This window comes from Aquarana catesbeiana, linkage group LG08, assembly GCF_042186555.1.
Source record: "Aquarana catesbeiana isolate 2022-GZ linkage group LG08, ASM4218655v1, whole genome shotgun sequence".
NCBI lineage: Eukaryota > Metazoa > Chordata > Amphibia > Anura > Ranidae > Aquarana > Aquarana catesbeiana.
Window position 1 is genome coordinate 298,842,622 of NC_133331.1, and position 18,517 is coordinate 298,861,138.

General features: G+C 45.5%; 1 protein-coding gene across 1 annotated transcript in view; it reads right to left on the reverse strand.

Moving 5' to 3' along the window:
- The window catches only part of LOC141104770 (uncharacterized), a 208,937-nt gene that overhangs the window by 109,111 nt on the left and 81,309 nt on the right, over positions 1-18,517 (reverse strand). Inside the window, exons 3-4 of the mRNA XM_073594501.1 lie at positions 16,324-16,421; positions 16,037-16,243 (exon numbers count right to left, since the gene is read on the reverse strand). Coding sequence (XP_073450602.1) covers positions 16,037-16,243; positions 16,324-16,421 — 305 coding nt within the window. The remainder of the gene's footprint in view (positions 1-16,036; positions 16,244-16,323; positions 16,422-18,517) is intronic.

Below are 18,517 nucleotides of genomic sequence, written 5' to 3' on the forward strand. Positions count from 1 at the left end.
GTTTTCAGCCAAGGAAGCCGCCATCTTGGCCTCTGTTTAATCTACAACTGCCATGATGCTGCACATGTGATCCGTTATGACACCAGCCATTGGATGGTTTGACAGTTTGGTTGAGAGCACAACCAATAGGAGTGTTACATTTCCGGCACGTGCCGGAAAGGTAACTGTTTTATGGATGGGTTTACTTCCGCTTTAACTCGGTGTACTCCTGACTCTTGTTTTAAGTTTGTATCTAGTTCCTGAGTGTCACTGTGCCTTGAGCATGCTGATTGGTTGCAGGGGGGGGGGGCAAGCTCTCACTCTAGGATCATATCACCAGGCCTGCTCTGCTCTGCTAGTATTGAGTGCATAGTGAACTGTTTCAAACGGATCAGTTCACTCAGATGAATCGATTCATCCAGTTCACTGAAAAGAATCGATTCAAAAGAACGATTCGTTCATGAACTGGACATCACTACGAGAAATGTCTCGTAGTGTGAACACGGCCCTGTGCTGTGTGTGTATGTACTGTATATCCTTATAGATGTGTAGTGCTCCCCCCGCAGAGAGCGGTGATAGTAACTGGTTCTTTCCCACACAGTACAGAGGCCCCCCAGTCACCCAAGTAACAGTCCATTCACTTCGACTCCAATAAACAGTCTAGAGGATTGTCTTTTTGTATTGTATTGCTTGCAGAATCTGTAAAAGGAGAGAGATTGGGGCAGAGGCATAATAGGGGGTCATAATTGTGACCTGGCCCCATGCTTCAGGGGGCCCGTGTGGCTCCCCTGTCATATTTGTCTACACTTGGATAGGAGGGGGGGTAGAGTTGCCACCTCAACCTTTAAACCCGAACACATATTAATTACCCAGGTTCTGTGGCTGGTTAAGGTGGTAATTAAACTCATTTGTTGCCTTATCTGCATTTAATAAGCCTCAGAACCTGTGTAGATCACATGTGTTTGGGTTTAAAGGGATGAGGTGGCAACCCTAAGGGGGGGGCGGCATACACAGGACCCGATCACCTCCATCTCCCTCCTGCAGCCGTTGGAAGCCGACTTCCCCTTCACTCCCTCCCGCCGCTGTTCAGCGGGGGCTACAGGAGGGAGATGGAGGCGATCGGTTCCTCCTATCCAGCCTGGTGCTAGGTGTTTATGGCAGTCGTGATTCACGATGTGACAAAAGACAAGCAGTCATCAATCTGTCTTGCAGCCCCGCCCCCAACTCCTGGCTCACATTTCTTGCCTGCAGGCTGCTCCTGGTAAAGTAAGAGAATTGCTTCCCTCCCCGAGGACGCTCCTGCCTACAAATGCCACAGTGTATTCCTGAGTCTGGAAGAACAGACAGTGCCCAGCACCTGAGCGAGTATAGAGTGGGACTACATTTCATCCCGTCACACTGTCCCCTCCCATCACACTGCCCAGGTACCCTTCTTAGATGTGATGCCTGCATTTTTTTTTTTTTTTCTTATTGTAACGAGCCCCTGCTCGCTCGGTTCCACTCTCCCGACACTCCTCTGCGGCTATAGAATCAGACTGCAGATCACAACATCTGATGGTTCAGTCATCCAATGCTCCGGGACTAGAACTACAGCTATGCGCCATTCTAATCCAGTTGTGTAGCTCAGAACAAACAGCAGGCAGGCTGTATGTAAGTTCAACCAGAAATCTTCTTTTTTGAAAAATACAGGCTCTTTTATACAGTAAAAGAGGAGGTGTATACCTCCGGCTCATATTACTCTGAACATACACCTGTGACCAGAAACCTAATTAACATGGGCTAATTAACTAATCCCTTTAGACAGCCTAGATGACTCAGACATGACCTTTACGCCAGACTGGCCGTCTTGTAGCTCAGAAAACCCAATGAACATTATCACAAATGAACACAGACTCTTCTTCACACAATAGCAGAGTTAATTAACACAAACAACAATGGGGATCTAATGACTCTTAGATCCCATACTAGACTTACAATACACATTCTAGCAGGCAACAGACAGACAGGTGGCTGGAATTGACATCAGCATCTCCTAACAGTATTTGTCCCAGCATTATGAATCAGCCACTATTCCTAATATGGCAAATCCAGGGTCCCCAGAGTCTGTGTGTCCTGGGGGACCAGGACCCGAATCCACAGTAATACCACCTCAAGGGTCCCCAGGCATACAGCTCACAAAGAGCACCGTTCCCCCAAATGCCAGGGCCCACGATCGATCGGCAAGAGGCTAGCATTCAGTCCCCTCCAAAAGTCTCTCTCCCGGCTAGGTCTGTCACACTTATATTCTCATCTGGTGGTCCAGCCAGTAAGTCTGTTATTTTTTCAACAGAAAAAGCTCTCCAGCTAATGTCACACTGCCCACATCACACTAGCTCCTATCTGTCACACTGGCCCCCATCACACTGGCTCTGCATTACATACTCCTGTCTCCTACATTCTGTGTATTACACATTCCTGAACCCTGCATTCTGTACATTACACATTCCTGTCCCCTGAATTCTATGCATTACACACTCCTGTCCTCTACAGTCGGTACATTACACACTCCTGTCCCCGGCATTCTGTACATTACACACTCCTGTCCCCTACATTATGTGCATTACACACTCCTGTCCCCTGCATTCTGTATATTACACACTCCTGTCCCCTGCATTCCGTACATTACAAACTCCTGTCCCTTTGCATTCTGTGCTTTACACACTCCTGTCACCTGCATTCTGTACATTGCACACTCCTGTCCCCTGCATTCTGTGCATTACACACTCCTCTCCCCTGCATTCTGTACATTACACACTCCTGTCCCCTGCATTCTGTGCATTACACACTCCTGTCCCCTGCATTCTGTGCATTACACACTCCTGTCCCCTGCATTCTGTGCATTACACACTCCTGTCCTCTACATTCTATGCATTACACACTTCTGTCCCCTGCATTCTGTGCGTTACACACTCCTGTCCCATGCATTCTGTACATTACACACTCCTGTCCCCTGCATTCTGTGCATTACACACTATTGTCCCCTGCATTCTGTACATTACAAACTCCTGTCCCCCGCATTCTGTACATTACACACTCCTGTCCCCCGCATTCTGTACATTACACACTCCTGTCCCCTGCATTCTGTACATTACACACTCCGGTCCCCTGCATTCTGTACATTACACACTCCTGTCCCCTGCATTCTGTACATTACACAATCCTGTCCTCGACATTTGGTGCATTACACACTCCTGTCCCCTGCATTCTGTGCATTACACAATCCTGTCCCCTACATTCTGTACATTACACAATCCTGTCCCCTGCATTCTGTGCATTACATACTCCTGTCCCCTGCATTCTGTACATTAAATACAACTGCCCCCTGTATTCTGTACATTACACACTCCTGTCCCCTGCATTCTCTGCATTACATACTCCTGTCCTCTGCATTCTGTAAATTACACACTCCTGTCCCCTTCATTCTGTATATTACACACTCCTGTCCCCTGCATTCTGTACATTACACACTCCTGTCCCCTGCATTTTGTGCATTACACACTCCGGTCCCCTGCATTCTGTACATTACACACTCCTGTCCCCTGCATTCTGTGCATTACACACTCCTGTCCCCTGCATTCTGTGCATTACACACTCGTCCCCTGCATTCTGTACATTACACACTCCTGTCCCCCACATTATGTGCATTACACACTCCTGTCCTCTACATTTGGTGCATTACACACTCCTGTCCCCTGCATTCTGTGCATTACACACTCCTGTCCCCTGCATTCTGTACATTACACACTCCTGTCCCCTGCATTCTGCATATTCTCTATATTCTCTGCTATATTCTCATCTGGTGGTCCAGCCAGTAAGTCTGTTATTTTTTCAACAGAAAAAGCTCTCCAGCTAATGTCACACTGCCCACATCACACTAGCTCCTATCTGTCACACTGGCCCCCACCACACTGGCCCTGCATTACATACTCCTGTCTCCTACATTCTGTGTATTACACATTCCTGAACCCTGCATTCTGTACATTACACATTCCTGTCCCCTGAATTCTATGCATTACACACTCCTGTCCTCTACAGTCGGTACATTACACACTCCTGTCCCCGGCATTCTGTACATTACATACTCCTGTCCCCTGCATTCTGTAATTACCGACTCCTGCCCCTGCATTCTGTACATTACACACTCCTGTCCCCTTCATTCTATACATTACACACTCCTGTCCCCTACATTCTGTACATTACGCACTCCTGTCCCCTGCATTCTGTACATTACACACTCCTGTCCCCTTCATTCTGTACATTACACACTCCTGTCCCCTACATTATGTGCATTACACACTCCTGTCCCCTGCATTCTGTATATTACACACTCCTGTCCCCTGCATTCCGTACATTACAAACTCCTGTCCCTTTGCATTCTGTGCTTTACACACTCCTGTCACCTGCATTCTGTACATTGCACACTCCTGTCCCCTGCATTCTGTGCATTACACACTCCTCTCCCCTGCATTCTGTACATTACACACTCCTGTCCCCTGCATTCTGTGCATTACACACTCCTGTCCCCTGTATTCTGTGCATTACACACTCCTGTCCTCTACATTCTATGCATTACACACTTCTGTCCCCTGCATTCTGTGCGTTACACACTCCTGTCCCATGCATTCTGTACATTACACACTCCTGTCCCCTGCATTCTGTGCATTACACACTATTGTCCCCTGCATTCTGTACATTACAAACTCCTGTCCCCCGCATTCTGTACATTACACACTCCTGTCCCCCGCATTCTGTACATTACACACTCCTGTCCCCTGCATTCTGTACATTACACACTCCTGTCCCCTGCATTCTGTACATTACACACTCCTGTCCCCTGCATTCTGTACATTACACAATCCTGTCCTCGACATTCGGTGCATTACACACTCCTGTCCCCTGCATTCTGTGCCTTACACAATCCTGTCCCCTACATTCTGTACATTACACAATCCTGTCCCCTGCATTCTGTGCATTACATACTCCTGTCCCCTGCATTCTGTACATTAAATACAACTGCCCCCTGTATTCTGTACATTACACACTCCTGTCCCCTGCATTCTCTGCATTACATACTCCTGTCCTCTGCATTCTGTAAATTACACACTCCTGTCCCCTTCATTCTGTACATTACACGCTCCTCTCCCCTGCATTCTGTACATTACACACTCCTGTCCCCTGCATTCTGTGCATTACACACTCCTGTCCCCTGCATTTTGTGCATTACACACTCCTGTCCCCTGCATTCTGTACATTACACACTCCTGTCCCCTGCATTCTGTGCATTACACACTCCTGTCCCCTGCATTCTGTAGATTACACACTCGTCCCCTGCATTCTGTACATTACACACTCCTGTCCCCCACATTATGTGCATTACACACTCCTGTCCTCTACATTTGGTGCATTACACACTCCTGTCCCCTGCATTCTGTGCATTACACACTCCTGTCCCCTGCATTCTGTACATTACACACTCCTGTCCCCCGCATTCTGTACATTACACACTCCTGTCCCCTGCAATTTGTACATTACATACTCCTGTCCCCTGCATTCTGTGCATTACACACTCCTGTCCCTTGCATTCTGTACATTACACACTCCTGTCCCCTGCATTTTGTACATTACCCACTCCTGTCCCCTGCATTCTGTGCATTACACACTCCTGTCCCCTGCATTCTGTGCATTACACACTTATGTCCTCTACATTCTATGCATTACGCACTCCTGTCCTCTGCCTTATGTGCATTACACACTCCTGTCCTCTGCATTCTGTACATTACACACTCCTGTCCCCTGAATTATGTATATTACACACTCCTGTCCCCTGCATTCTGTACATTACAAACTCTGTCCCCTGCATTCTGTACATTACACACTCCTGTCCCCTGCATTCTGTGCATTACATACTCCTGTCCCCTGCATTCTGTACATTAAATACAACTGTCCCCTGTATTCTGTACATTACATACTCCTGTCCCCTGCATTTTCTGCATTACATACTCCTGTCCTCTGCATTCTGTACATTACACATTCCTGTCCCCTTCATTCTGTACATTACACACTCCTGTCCTCTACATTCTGTGCATTACACACTCCTGTCCTCTACATTCTATGCATTACACACTCCTGTCCCCTGCATTAAGTATATTACACACTCCTGTCCCCTGAATTCTGTACATTACACACTTCTGTTCCCCACATTCTGTACATTACACACTTCTGTCCCGTGCATTTTGTGCATTACACATTCCTGTCCCCTGCATTCTGTGAATTACACACTCCTGTCCCCCGCATTATGTGCATTACACACGCCTGTCCCCTGCATTCTGTGCATTACACACTCCTGTCCCCCGCATTCTGTACATTACACACTCCTGTCCCCTGCAATCTGTACATTACACACGCCTGTCCCCTGCATTCTGTGCAATATACACTCCTGTCCCCTGCATTTTGTACATTACACAATCCTGTCCCCTGCATTCTGTACATTACACACTCCTGTCCCCTGCATTCTGTACATTACACACTCCTGTCCCCTGCATTCTGTACATTACACACTCCTGTCCCCTGCATTATGTGCATTACACAATCCTGTCCCCTGCATTCTGTACATTACACACTCCTGTCCCCTGCATTCTGTACATTACACACTCCTGTCCCCTACATTCTGTACATTACACACTCCTGTCCCCTGCATTATATGCATTACACAATCCTGTCCCCTGCATTCTGTACATTACACACTCCTGTCCCTTGCATTCTGTGCATTACACACTCCTGTCCCCTGCATTCTGTGCATTACACACTCCTGTCCTCTGCATTCTGTGCATTACACACTCCTGTCCCTTGCATTCTGTGCATTACGCACTCCTGTCCCCTACATTCTGTACATTACACACTCCTGTCCCTTGCATTCTGTGCATTACGCACTCCTGTCCCCTGCATTCTGTACATTACACACTCCTGTCCCCTGCATTAAGTATATTACACACTCCTGTCCCCTGCATTCTGTACATTACAAACTCTGTCCCCTGCATTCTGTGCATTACACACTTCTGTCTAGGGCTGAAACAACTAATCGATTAATCGACAACTAATCGATTATGAAATTAATCGATTACTATTTTCATAATCGATTAATCGGACAGTAACATAATGGGGTTAAAAAAAAAACTAAAATGAGCCCTTTATAGCACAAAAAGAGCAAATAATTGTTGCTGTAAATATTACTTTCACAGTTCTACAGTAAAAAAATGAACCCCTTACAGTAGTGATTATCTAAAGGGCTAATTTTATTTTTTTTAACCCCATTATATTACTAAACGTCTTAGACCTGCTTCACACCTATGTGTTTTTTGGTGCTTTTTGCAGAAACGCACTACAGTTCATTTACATGGCTTCCTATGGGACACGTTCACATCTATGCTTTTTTCAGTCGCTGCGTATTTGGAAAGGGTCAGGGACTTTTTTTTTTTTTTCTTAACGCAAACCAGTGCTTTTTTGGTTCAATATACTTAAATGGAGAAGCTGCTAAAAAGCACGTAATGCGTTTTTGCAGCAATTTGTGTTTTTAAATTTGCCCAACAACAAATTGTCCAAAAAAAATGCAAAAACGCAAATCGCAGCAAAATCACGTGTGCAAAAATCAAAACGCACAGCAAAAAGCACTGCAGAAACAGGTCAAAACCAAACTGCATAGGTGTGTACCGAGCCTTATGCTGGCCACACGGATCAATTTTCAGACGAGAATATTCAGACAAAAAATCTTTGTACATTTGCTGAATGAAAGAATGAAAAAATGGATCTCTGAGTCTGATGATATTTACCAGATTCACCCTTTAATAGTATATCTCCTCTAATAGTATATACAGTATATCTCTTCTAATTGTATATGCAGTATATCTCCTCTAATAGTATATACAGTATATCTCTTCTAATAGTATATACAGTAGATCTCCTCTAATAGTATATACAGTAGAACTCCTCTAATAGTATATACAGTAGAACTCCTCTAATTGTATATACAGTATATCTCTTCTAATTGTATATACAGTATATCTCCTCTGTCTTATTCTCAAAGTGGATTAGAGCTTTTGCTCCCTAACCATGAAGTTGGTAATTTATATTTACCACTGCATTGAGATATTTAGGAATACATTTCCTTTTTTTTTTTAAACTTTACATATTAAACTAAATTATACACCACAGTTTTTTTTAAGGTTATTAACCGAATAATCGATTAATCGAAACAATAATCGGCCAACTAATCGATTATGAAAATAATCGTTAGTTGCAGCCCTACTTCTGTCCCCCACATTCTGTACATTACACACTTCTGTCCCGCAGGGCCGGACTGGGCATAAAAACCAGCCCTGGAAATAATTTCATAGCAGCCCCAGTGGCGTAACGTTGGTTGTCCGCACCTAGGCAAGTAATTTGCGCCACTAACCCACGGACATTTAGCACTCCGATTCCCTTCCACTCATACAGTATATTTAGCATAAGGTATCCTTATGGTACCTCTTAGGATGTACCACTCTTTCTATTTGTTCTCCTTTTCTTCCCTATATATCGCTCTCTATCCATCTGTCATGTTCTTTCTCACCCGCTTTCTTTGTTCCTTCCCCTCTTTTCATTCCTTCTCCTCCTCTTTGTTTTTTTTCCCTCTCTCACCTCTATATCTATACACACACACACACTGTACGTATTTACACCTATATGTATATTGCACCGAATGAATAATTGTCTTTTGGGGGAGGGTGGATTCCAATGTGAAATGTGCCTTGGCCATAGCGCCCACCATAAAGCATTCTCCCTCTGTACTGGTCCAGGACTGGGGGCTGTAATATAATTCTGCTGTGGCAGGTGGGGAAGTGTATACAGTGTGTGTGTGTATCATGTGTGTGTCTTCTCCTGCAGGGATTGCAGACACATTACAGGAGATGGTCATAGAGTGCAGACATAGTACAGGAGACGGTCATAGAGTGCAGACATAGTACAGGAGACGGTCAGAGACTGCAGACATAGTACAGGAGACGGTCAGAGACTGCAGACATAGTACAGGAGACGGTCAGGGACTGCATACATAGTACAGGAGATGGTCAGAGACTGCAGACATAGTACAGGAGACGGTCATAGAGTGCAGACATAGTACAGGAGACGGTCAGAGACTGCAGACATAATACAGGAGATGATCAGAGACTGCAGACATAGTACAGGAGACGGTCAGAGACTGCAGACATAGTACAGGAGACGGTCAGAGACTGCAGACATAGTACAGGAGACGGTCAGGGACTGCATACATAGTACAGGAGATGGTCAGAGACTGCAGACATAGTACAGGAGACGGTCAGAGACTGCAGACATAATACAGGAGATGATCAGAGACTGCAGACATAGTACAGGAGATGGTCAGAGACTGCAGACATAATACAGGAGATGATCAGAGACTGCAGACATAGTACAGGAGATGATCAGAGACTGCAGACATAGTACAGGAGATGATCAGAGACTGCAGACATAGTACAGGAGACGGTCAGAGACTGCAGACATAATACAGGAGATGATCAGAGACTGCAGACATAGTACAGGAGATGATCAGAGACTGCAGACATAGTACAGGAGATGATCAGAGACTGCAGACATAGTACAGGGGACGGTTAGGGATTGCAGACATGATTGATTCAGGAGATGGTCAGAGACTGCATTTAAAGCTGACCTCAGTGTACAGGTATATAGTATCGCAGGGTTGCTCCACTCTATTTAAACCATCTCTGCAAGATCAAGTCAGTCATTTTCCTTTGAAAGTACAATCAAGTGACAGAAGAAAACATCACATCCAGTTTCCAAAATACAAATTTTCTTGCAAGCACTGAACTGCTCAAGATTAGATGAGGACAGTAACCATTTAATAGGTCTGTGAAGCTTTTAGCCTGATCCAGCAGTAAATCCTCAAAAAAATAAATAAAAAAAACCCATCAAACAATCTGTGCAGCACACACAGAGCTCTGGCTAAATAGCTGATTATAAGCTGAAATGGTTAAAAGCCATGTGTCCCTGGTCTCATAGAATGCGGCTGCAGACTGCCTGATCACATAGATATCTGGAATACACTGCAGCTGGCCAGCAACATGTAACTGTGCTCCAGACGATCCTGTTTTTTCCTTTTAGCCAGAGTTGTGTGTCATGGAGAACTTGCATTGTTGTCATACCTCCTTGTTCCTTGTATCTCCCTCCTGCCGTCCCCATTCAGTCTCACTCCAGCACTTACAGTCAGTGTGAGCGGGGGAGGGCTACACTGCCTGCTGATTGGCTGTGGATGGACGGGAGGAGAAGCAAGTCCTCCCTTGTACTCCCCTAAGCAGCGCTATTGGCTGTGGGTTCCATACTAAACCTACTACGAGAAATGATCAGTCCACTGCCCAGAGAACACACAGTGTCCATGCTCCCTCCCACCTGAATTATCCTCCTGCACACCACAGACCTGCCTGCCCCACAATAGCCACGTGCTCCTCTGTCCCTCCGCTGCTAGAATTCATTTCCTCAGCCAGCCCCGCCTCCTCTTCACAGCTCCTAGCCGACAGCGGCCACAAGGCAACCAGCCTACCGGGAAATCTCCCGCTATCCCGGTAGGCCAGTCCGGCCCTGCTGTCCTGTGCATTCTGTACATTACACAATCCTGTCCTCTACATTCTATGCATTACACACTCCTGTCCCCCGCATTCTGTGCATTACACACTCCTGTTCCCTGCATTCTGTGCATTACACACTCCTGTCCCCTGCATTCTGTGCATTACACACTCCTGTCCCCTGCATTCTGTGCATTACATACTCCTGTCCCCTGCATTCTGTACATTAAATACAACTGTCCCCTGTATTCTGTACATTACACACTCCTGTCCCCTGCATTCTGTGCATTACACACTCCTGTCCCCTGCATTCTGTGCATTACACACTCCTGTCCCCTGCATTCTGTACATTACACACTCCTGTCCCCTGCATTCTGTACATTACACACTATTGTCCCCTGCATTCTGTACATTACACACTCCTGTCCCCTGCATTCTGTACATTACACATTCCTGTGCCCTACATTCTGTACATTACACACTCCTGTCCCCTGCATTCTGTGCATTACACACTCCTGTCCCCTGCATTCTGTGCATTACACACTCCTGTCCCCTGCATTCTGTGCATTACATACTCCTGTTCCCTGCATTCTGTACATTACACACTCCTCTAACCTGCATTCTGTGCATTACACACTCCTGTCCCCTGCATTCTGTGCATTACACACTCCTGTCTGACACTTAATAGCGCAAGAGTATAGTGGAATATCCACGACAGTGGCGGAAAACTAACACTGCACATCACCCTGAACACACCATCCCCATCGTGAAACATGGTGGTAGCAGCATCATGTGGTGGGGATGCTTTTCTTCAGCAGGGACAGGGAAGCTGGTCAGAGTTGATGGGAAGATGGATGGAGCCAAATAGAGGGCAATCCTAGAAGAAAACCTGTTAAGAGTCTGCAAAAGACTTGAGACTGGGGCGGAGGTTCACCTTCCAGCAGGACAACGACCCGAAACATACAGCCAGAGCTACAATGGAATGGTTTAGATCAAAGCATATTCATGTGTTAGAATGGCCCAGTCACAGTCCAGACCTAAATCACATTGAGACTCTGTGGCAAGACTTGAAAATTGCTGTTCACAGATGCTCTCCATCCAATCTAAAAGATATTTTGCAAAGAATGGGCAAAAATGTTCCTCTCTAGATGTGCAAAGCTGGTGGAGACATCCCCAAAAAGACTTGCAGCTGTAATTGCAGAGAAAGGGGGTTCTACCAAGTATTGACTCTGGGGGGCGCCATACAAGTGCCCGCCCCCACACTTTTCACATATTTATTTGTATCATTTTCCTTCCACTTCATAATTATGTGCCACTTTGTGTTGGTCTATCACATAAAATCCCAATAAAATGCATTTACGTTTTTGGTTCTAACATGGCAAAATGTGGGGAATGTCAAGGGGTATGAATACTTTTTCAAGGCGCTGTAGCAGGTCGTTAGAGAAGCCTGCATGCTGTTTTTTTTTTTTTTCTTTGGATAGAAGTTGGCATGGAAATGTCATTTGCAGTAATTTTAAACTTTTTTCCTTCATAAAGGTCGGCGCTGCTGCAGCACTTTCTGTACATCACAGAGATATCCCCCTTCACAGGAAGGATTAGGACCCCCCAGACATGTTATTTAAAGGAATTGGACATTTTTCATGTTTCACTTTAAGCATTTAAAAAGAAAATCGCTGCTCCTGGCTGAATGTAAATTTTATTTGTGATAGAATATGATTTCCAGGGCAGTGCAAAATACAATACAATTCTATACAGAACTTACACATTTCCTTTACACATTCATTCTACAACGTTTTTAGAAACAGACCTGTAAGTGTTTGTGAAATCTTCCACCACAAAATGTACTCAGCCACTGAGAGGTAATGACTCCATTTTTATTTTAAAAGGCCTAGAGGACCGTCTTTTAAGTGATGGGGTTAACGTGTTTCGTCCTGGAAGACGACTTGAGAAAACAGACCTTTTGCAGAGTTTACACCACAAAATGTACTCAGCCAATGAGAGGTAATGACTCCATTTTTATTTTTCTCCTGCTATCAATGGCCAACACGGTACAACACTTCATCCATGTCTTTGGTGATCTCTGATCTCCTTATCAACTGTTTCTTACATGATGAAGATCAGCCATGGAGTATATCTGAGGTGTATATCAGGGTGTGCTTCTTCCCCACATGTCCAGCAACATTCATATACAAGACATTTCCCGCACTCACTAATACACCTCGAGGGTTGTGTGGGACCCCTGATGTACAGGAAGACAGGACTTCAGTGAGGAACATTTCCCTCACTCAGGACAGGAATATGGCTTCTCCCCCGTGTGAGATCTCTGATGACAGGAGAGACTGGACATCGTTGAAAAACATTTCCAGCACTCAGGACAGGAATACGGCTTCTCCCCCGTGTGCAATCTCTGATGATGGGAAAGATCGGACTTCACCGAAAAACATTTCCCGCACTCAGGACAGGAATATATTTTTTTCCCCCGTGTGCAATTTCTGATGATAGGCCAGAGTGGACTTCTGTGAAAAACATTTCCCACACTCAGGACAGAAATGTGTTTTTTCCCCCGTGTGCAATCTCTGATGATAGGAAAGATGGGACTTCCATGAAAAACATTTCCCGCACTCAGGACAGAAATATGGTTTTTCCCCCGTGTGCAGTCTTTGATGATAGGAAAGATAGGACTTCAGTGAAAAACATTTACCGCACTCAGGACAAGAATATGGTTTTTCCCCTGTGTGCAATTTCTGATGATCGGATAGATGGGACTTCACTGAAAAACATTTCCCGCACTCAGGACAGGAATACGGCTTCTCCCCCGTGTGCGATTTCTGATGATTGGAAAGGACGGACTTATGTGAAAAACATTTCCCACACTCAGGACAGGAATACGGCTTTTCCCCTGTGTGCAATCTCTGATGATAGGAAAGACTGGACATCGCTGAAAAACATTTCCCACACTCAGGACAGGAATACGGCTTCTCCCCCGTGTGCAATCTCTGATGATAGGAAAGATTGGACTTCTGTGAAAAACATTTCCCGCACTCAGGACAGGAATACGGCTTCTCACCAGTGTGGGTTCTTTTATGTATATTAAGTCCGGATTTATAATAGAAACACTTCCCGCACTCAGTACAGGGAAACCTCTTATCTGTTGGATTATCCCTCACAGTCTGAGGTTCCTCAGGATAAGAGGAATACGATGGTCCGGCACCGTCCCTCACAGTCTGAGGGTCCTCAGGATAAGAGGAATACGATGGTCCGGCACCGTCCCGCACAGTCTGAGGTTCCTCAGGATAAGAGGAATACGATGGTCCGGCACCGTCCCGCACAGTCTGAGGTTCCTCAGGATAAGAGGAATATGATGGTCCGGCACCGTCCCGCACAGTCTGAGGTTCCTCAGGATAAGAGGAATACAATGGTCCGGCACCGTCCCTCACAGTCTGAGGTTCCTCAGGATAAGAGGAATACGATGGTCCATCTACACTGTGTGGTGCCGGATGGACATTTGAGGTAGTCGGGTTTTCTCCTGGACTATACTGTGTGATGTCCTCATCTTCTACTTTACAGTCTGGAGACAAAGTGAGACAATCCTCTGAGGTTTTCCTCATCTCCCGTCCATCTACTAAAATTGAAATACAAAGATTATTACTAGACATGAGCTGATTCCCCTAAACCAGGACTCCGCCCACATCAGGCAGCTTTGTCTCTGAGGATCTTACAATTCCTCCCTCAAGGTACCTAGTAATTGGGTCCTCTGATCTCCTATCAGTTCATTTCTTTATTCATGGACCTTAGTCAGAGAGTGAGGAAACAACGAGAACTGTCTTTTATAGGAGTGACAGTGATGAGGGGATTATAGGACGAGTGTCCCCTCCCCCTCTATCACTCATTGCCATCTTCCCAACACAAGAAGTCCTGCACTTCCTTATTTAGTCCATGATTTAGTCATGAATAACAGCGGGGCTGAGCCCCACCAGAGGTCAGAGAGTGAGGATGGGGGGAGAACAACCAAGATGAAGACTGGACTGATCCTGAAGACCATCATCATTGGGTTATTGACTCCTCCCTCATTATCACTTTCCGTTTAAAGTTTCCAAAGTTGGAGGATGTTATCACATTATTATCAACATGTAAAAGTCTGTGCTCCAATCAAATCATCAGATATAAAATGTCCAGCTGGTAGGAAATGAGGAAAACAAAAGAGCAGTCAGGAGTATGTAATGTACAACATAGAGTATATAGTACAGGGGTCAGGAGTATGCAACATGCAATACATAATTACTATATACGGTGTAATAGTCATAGGGACTCATAATATTGGTGTTCAGTAATCAGTGGAAGCTGAACTGTTTATTTGAGACAAGTTGCAGAGGTCCCACACCGCTGCCTCCCATCTCCTGAGACTGCACTCAGTGACTTGGGTCTGAGACTATACAGACATATCCCTCCACCCGGCACAGACAGCAAATAACAGAAAAAGTATTCCCGGGAGAATTACTCTGTCAGAGGTCTTGCTAGACCCAGGACTTGAGGCAGAAGACCCAAGGTACATACTCCAGGTGCCTAGGCTGAGCAACACCTATGGTGAAAATCTAAATTTTACTGCCAGCTGAACCCCAGAATCTCCATAAATCCAGTCTAGATACATAAATTGTGTCTGCAGCACAGAGAAGGAAGATTATCTGAGAGAAATACAGGAATACAGGACGGGGAACACAGCTCAGTAAAGTGACCAGGGGATTACAGGCTGATATCTTTCAGTCCCAGCCCTACTCTGGACCAATCAGTGAGAAGTATGGGTGGAGGAATGTATTTAGTGTTTATGACCCACCTGTGCTGATCTCTGTAGGAGTGTCCTCCTCTATAAATGTCCCTGTTATTCCATCCTCCTCCATAGACTGCTGATCTTCCTTCACATACGTCTCCTCTTTAACCTCAAATTCTAAATCAATTGGATCTCCACTCTAAATCAAGAAAATGAGAGAAAATATCATCTATAAAATAGAAGATTTATTATTGTGACATCATATAAAAAAAACTCCTCTCCAGAAGTCCATGTTCTAGATGCTCCGATCCACCAACCTTGTAACAGTGAGGGATGGTGTGATCTTCCTGTGTGGAATCCCGGGAATACAGAGGACGGGGACATCTCTCTGGTGGGTTTCTGTAGCTGGATGACTCCACCATGGTGTCCTGGTACAGATCCTTGTAAACTTTTAGAGACTCTGACTCCTCTATCACCCCATCCTCCTCTTTTATCTCTTCTTTAACCTCAACTTTAGAATCTCTCAGATTTCCACTCTGAATATATAATAAAATTGACATCAATTGTAACAATGCAGATAATGTACAGATCCTAATGATACTATCAGTGATTGTTCCTCATCTACCTGATGATGGTGAGGGATGGTGTGATCTTCCTGTGTGGAATCCCGGGAATACAGAGGAAGGGGACATCTCTCTGGTGGGTTCCTGGTATTAGGTGGCTTCACCATATCCTTGTGTCCTTCTGAAAAGTCCTTCATCACTCCATACTCCTCATCCTCCTCTTTATACTCTTCTTTAACATCAAAGTTATCATCCCCGAGGTTTCCACTCTGAAAATATAATAAAACATTCATTGCAACAAACATGCTTCTGTATAAATCATACCTACCAATAATTGTCAATCATCTACCTGATGATGGTGAGGGATGGTGTGACCTTCCTGTGTGGAATCCCGGGAATACAGAGGATGGGGACATCTCTCTGGTGGGTTCCCATTACAGGATCCATCTGTAGGAAACACACACATTGACTGAATACATTGTTTCTATGTGTTTATCAGATGATGGGGGATTTAGGTGGACCCTCCGTACTGCTCTCTCCTTTACAATAAAGTCTCCTCTTACCCGGTGATGTGAGGGGCGTCTGATTCTCCATCGTGACGTCCTTCCCAGAATTATTCACCTCTCCTGTTCACAGCTCGATGATCTCTCTGGTGGCTTCTAGAATCTTCTTTTTATTTCTCTATTCTATCAGGGAGGGAGGTGGAGGCAATGTGATGGTCAGATGATCTCCAGACTTCACAGGAGGAAAACTCTAGATTTGAACACAAATAGTAAAATCAAATTACATTCCCAGAATCCTCCTCACCTCACTGGTCAGGTCTCTTTTTATTTAAACCCCACTTCATGATGAGGTTTCTGATATTACATACAATGCAGGTCCAACAGCCCTACTTTGAAAGTGAGGAGGCCAGAGGTCGGCCCACATCCTAAGAGCATCAGAAAAAAAAGTTGGATAGAGAGATATTAGGAGGAGGAGCTGTGAGGTCAGTGTGATGTCATAGGATTCTCTGACTCTGATTGGAGGGACATTGGGAGGAGGAGCTGTGGGGGGTGCTGTGTGAGGTTTCTGTACACAGAATAATTTCTCCCGGGTGAGTCCCTCCTCTCCTAAACTGAAAGATGAATGTTGTCTTTGGGCCTTGTCAGGACACATCATATTCCTGTGATCTCCGTGTTCTCTGGAGACTTTACTGATCACATTTTAGGATGAATATCTGAGACTGGGATCATTATGGGAAAAAAAATTCCGGACATTCACTGCAAATTAAAATTTTCCCTTTTTCTTCTTATTTGAATCTTATAAAATAAAGACATACATATTCCAATCCCTCCTAAATAAACCGCCCATCCCTCACCACTAATAAAAGTACAATAATCCGTTTGTCAGGAGTGTGTTGCGCTCCTACTCCTAATTCCTGCATCCTGGTTTTCGCTGTGATGCAATCTTTCTGTCTGTCCACCTGCAAGGTGATTGATGTAGTCATTCTCTGGGTGGAGACCCAACCTGATTTAAGCCAGCCAAGCCTGCAGTCTCATGCTTGTGATGTTGCGTTTGTAACATGTGCTCCAAGCTCTCTGTTTGTCTGCCCTGCTCTGCTGTTGGAATTCCCTCGTTGATGACCTCGGTTCGGATATCGACTACTTTCTGAACTCTGGCTGCCTTTTGACTACGGATTTGACCCTGACTATTCTGAACCTTGCCTGCATTCTACCCGGACTGTCGTTGAACCACTCTGCCTGTCTGCCAACCTGCAAGTACCTGGTTGCTGTGCTCAGTTGGTTCCTGCTCAGGCATGGTGGCCAGGCACTATAGCCTTCTGTATAAGTCCAGGGGGCAACTGAGTACCGGTAGGCCTGCTTGCCTTATGGAAAAGGGGGCTGCTCTAGGTGAAGAACACAGAAGCCAGCTATAGTGTCAGACCACCTGCGTTAGGGGTAAGTGTGACATTGTTAGTACAGATGTAGGAAATGTACAATAGACGGATGAGATGAGAAGGTCATTGGTGGAAAAGGTGACACATCTCCAAAATGAAGGAAATGTTTAAGCCCTGTAAGTGGGGGGGTGTTCTGACCCTGTCTCGGGTTCTTTCTATAAGTGAATATTTTATTTAAGTGGGCGTCCTTTGGCTCTGCACAAAGAGATTGCACAAAGCGAGAATATACAGCAAACTACTTTAAAAAAACACCAAACAGGGGGCGCATGCGCAGCGCTGAGCCAGATTGACACCTGACACGGTAGCTCCGCACACCGCGGGACACGATCGGCTCACAAAAACGGCCTTACACCCGACACATCTAACAACCCTCGAGGCACAAAGACACAGTGCATGCCGCTGTCAAAGTAAAAATCTCGGGGCCCCGCTCAGAAGTCCCTAACCCACTATCTCCTCCGCACCAGGGAAAAATACAGCATGTCCCAAAATGGCTCCGCGGCACGAGCACGTTCTCCTGCTCCGGCGGCCCCCTCTGTGCCTTATGTTCCTGGCTCACCTTCGGATCCTGGCAGTGAGTACACCTCTTCTCTATCTAAAGCTGACCTAG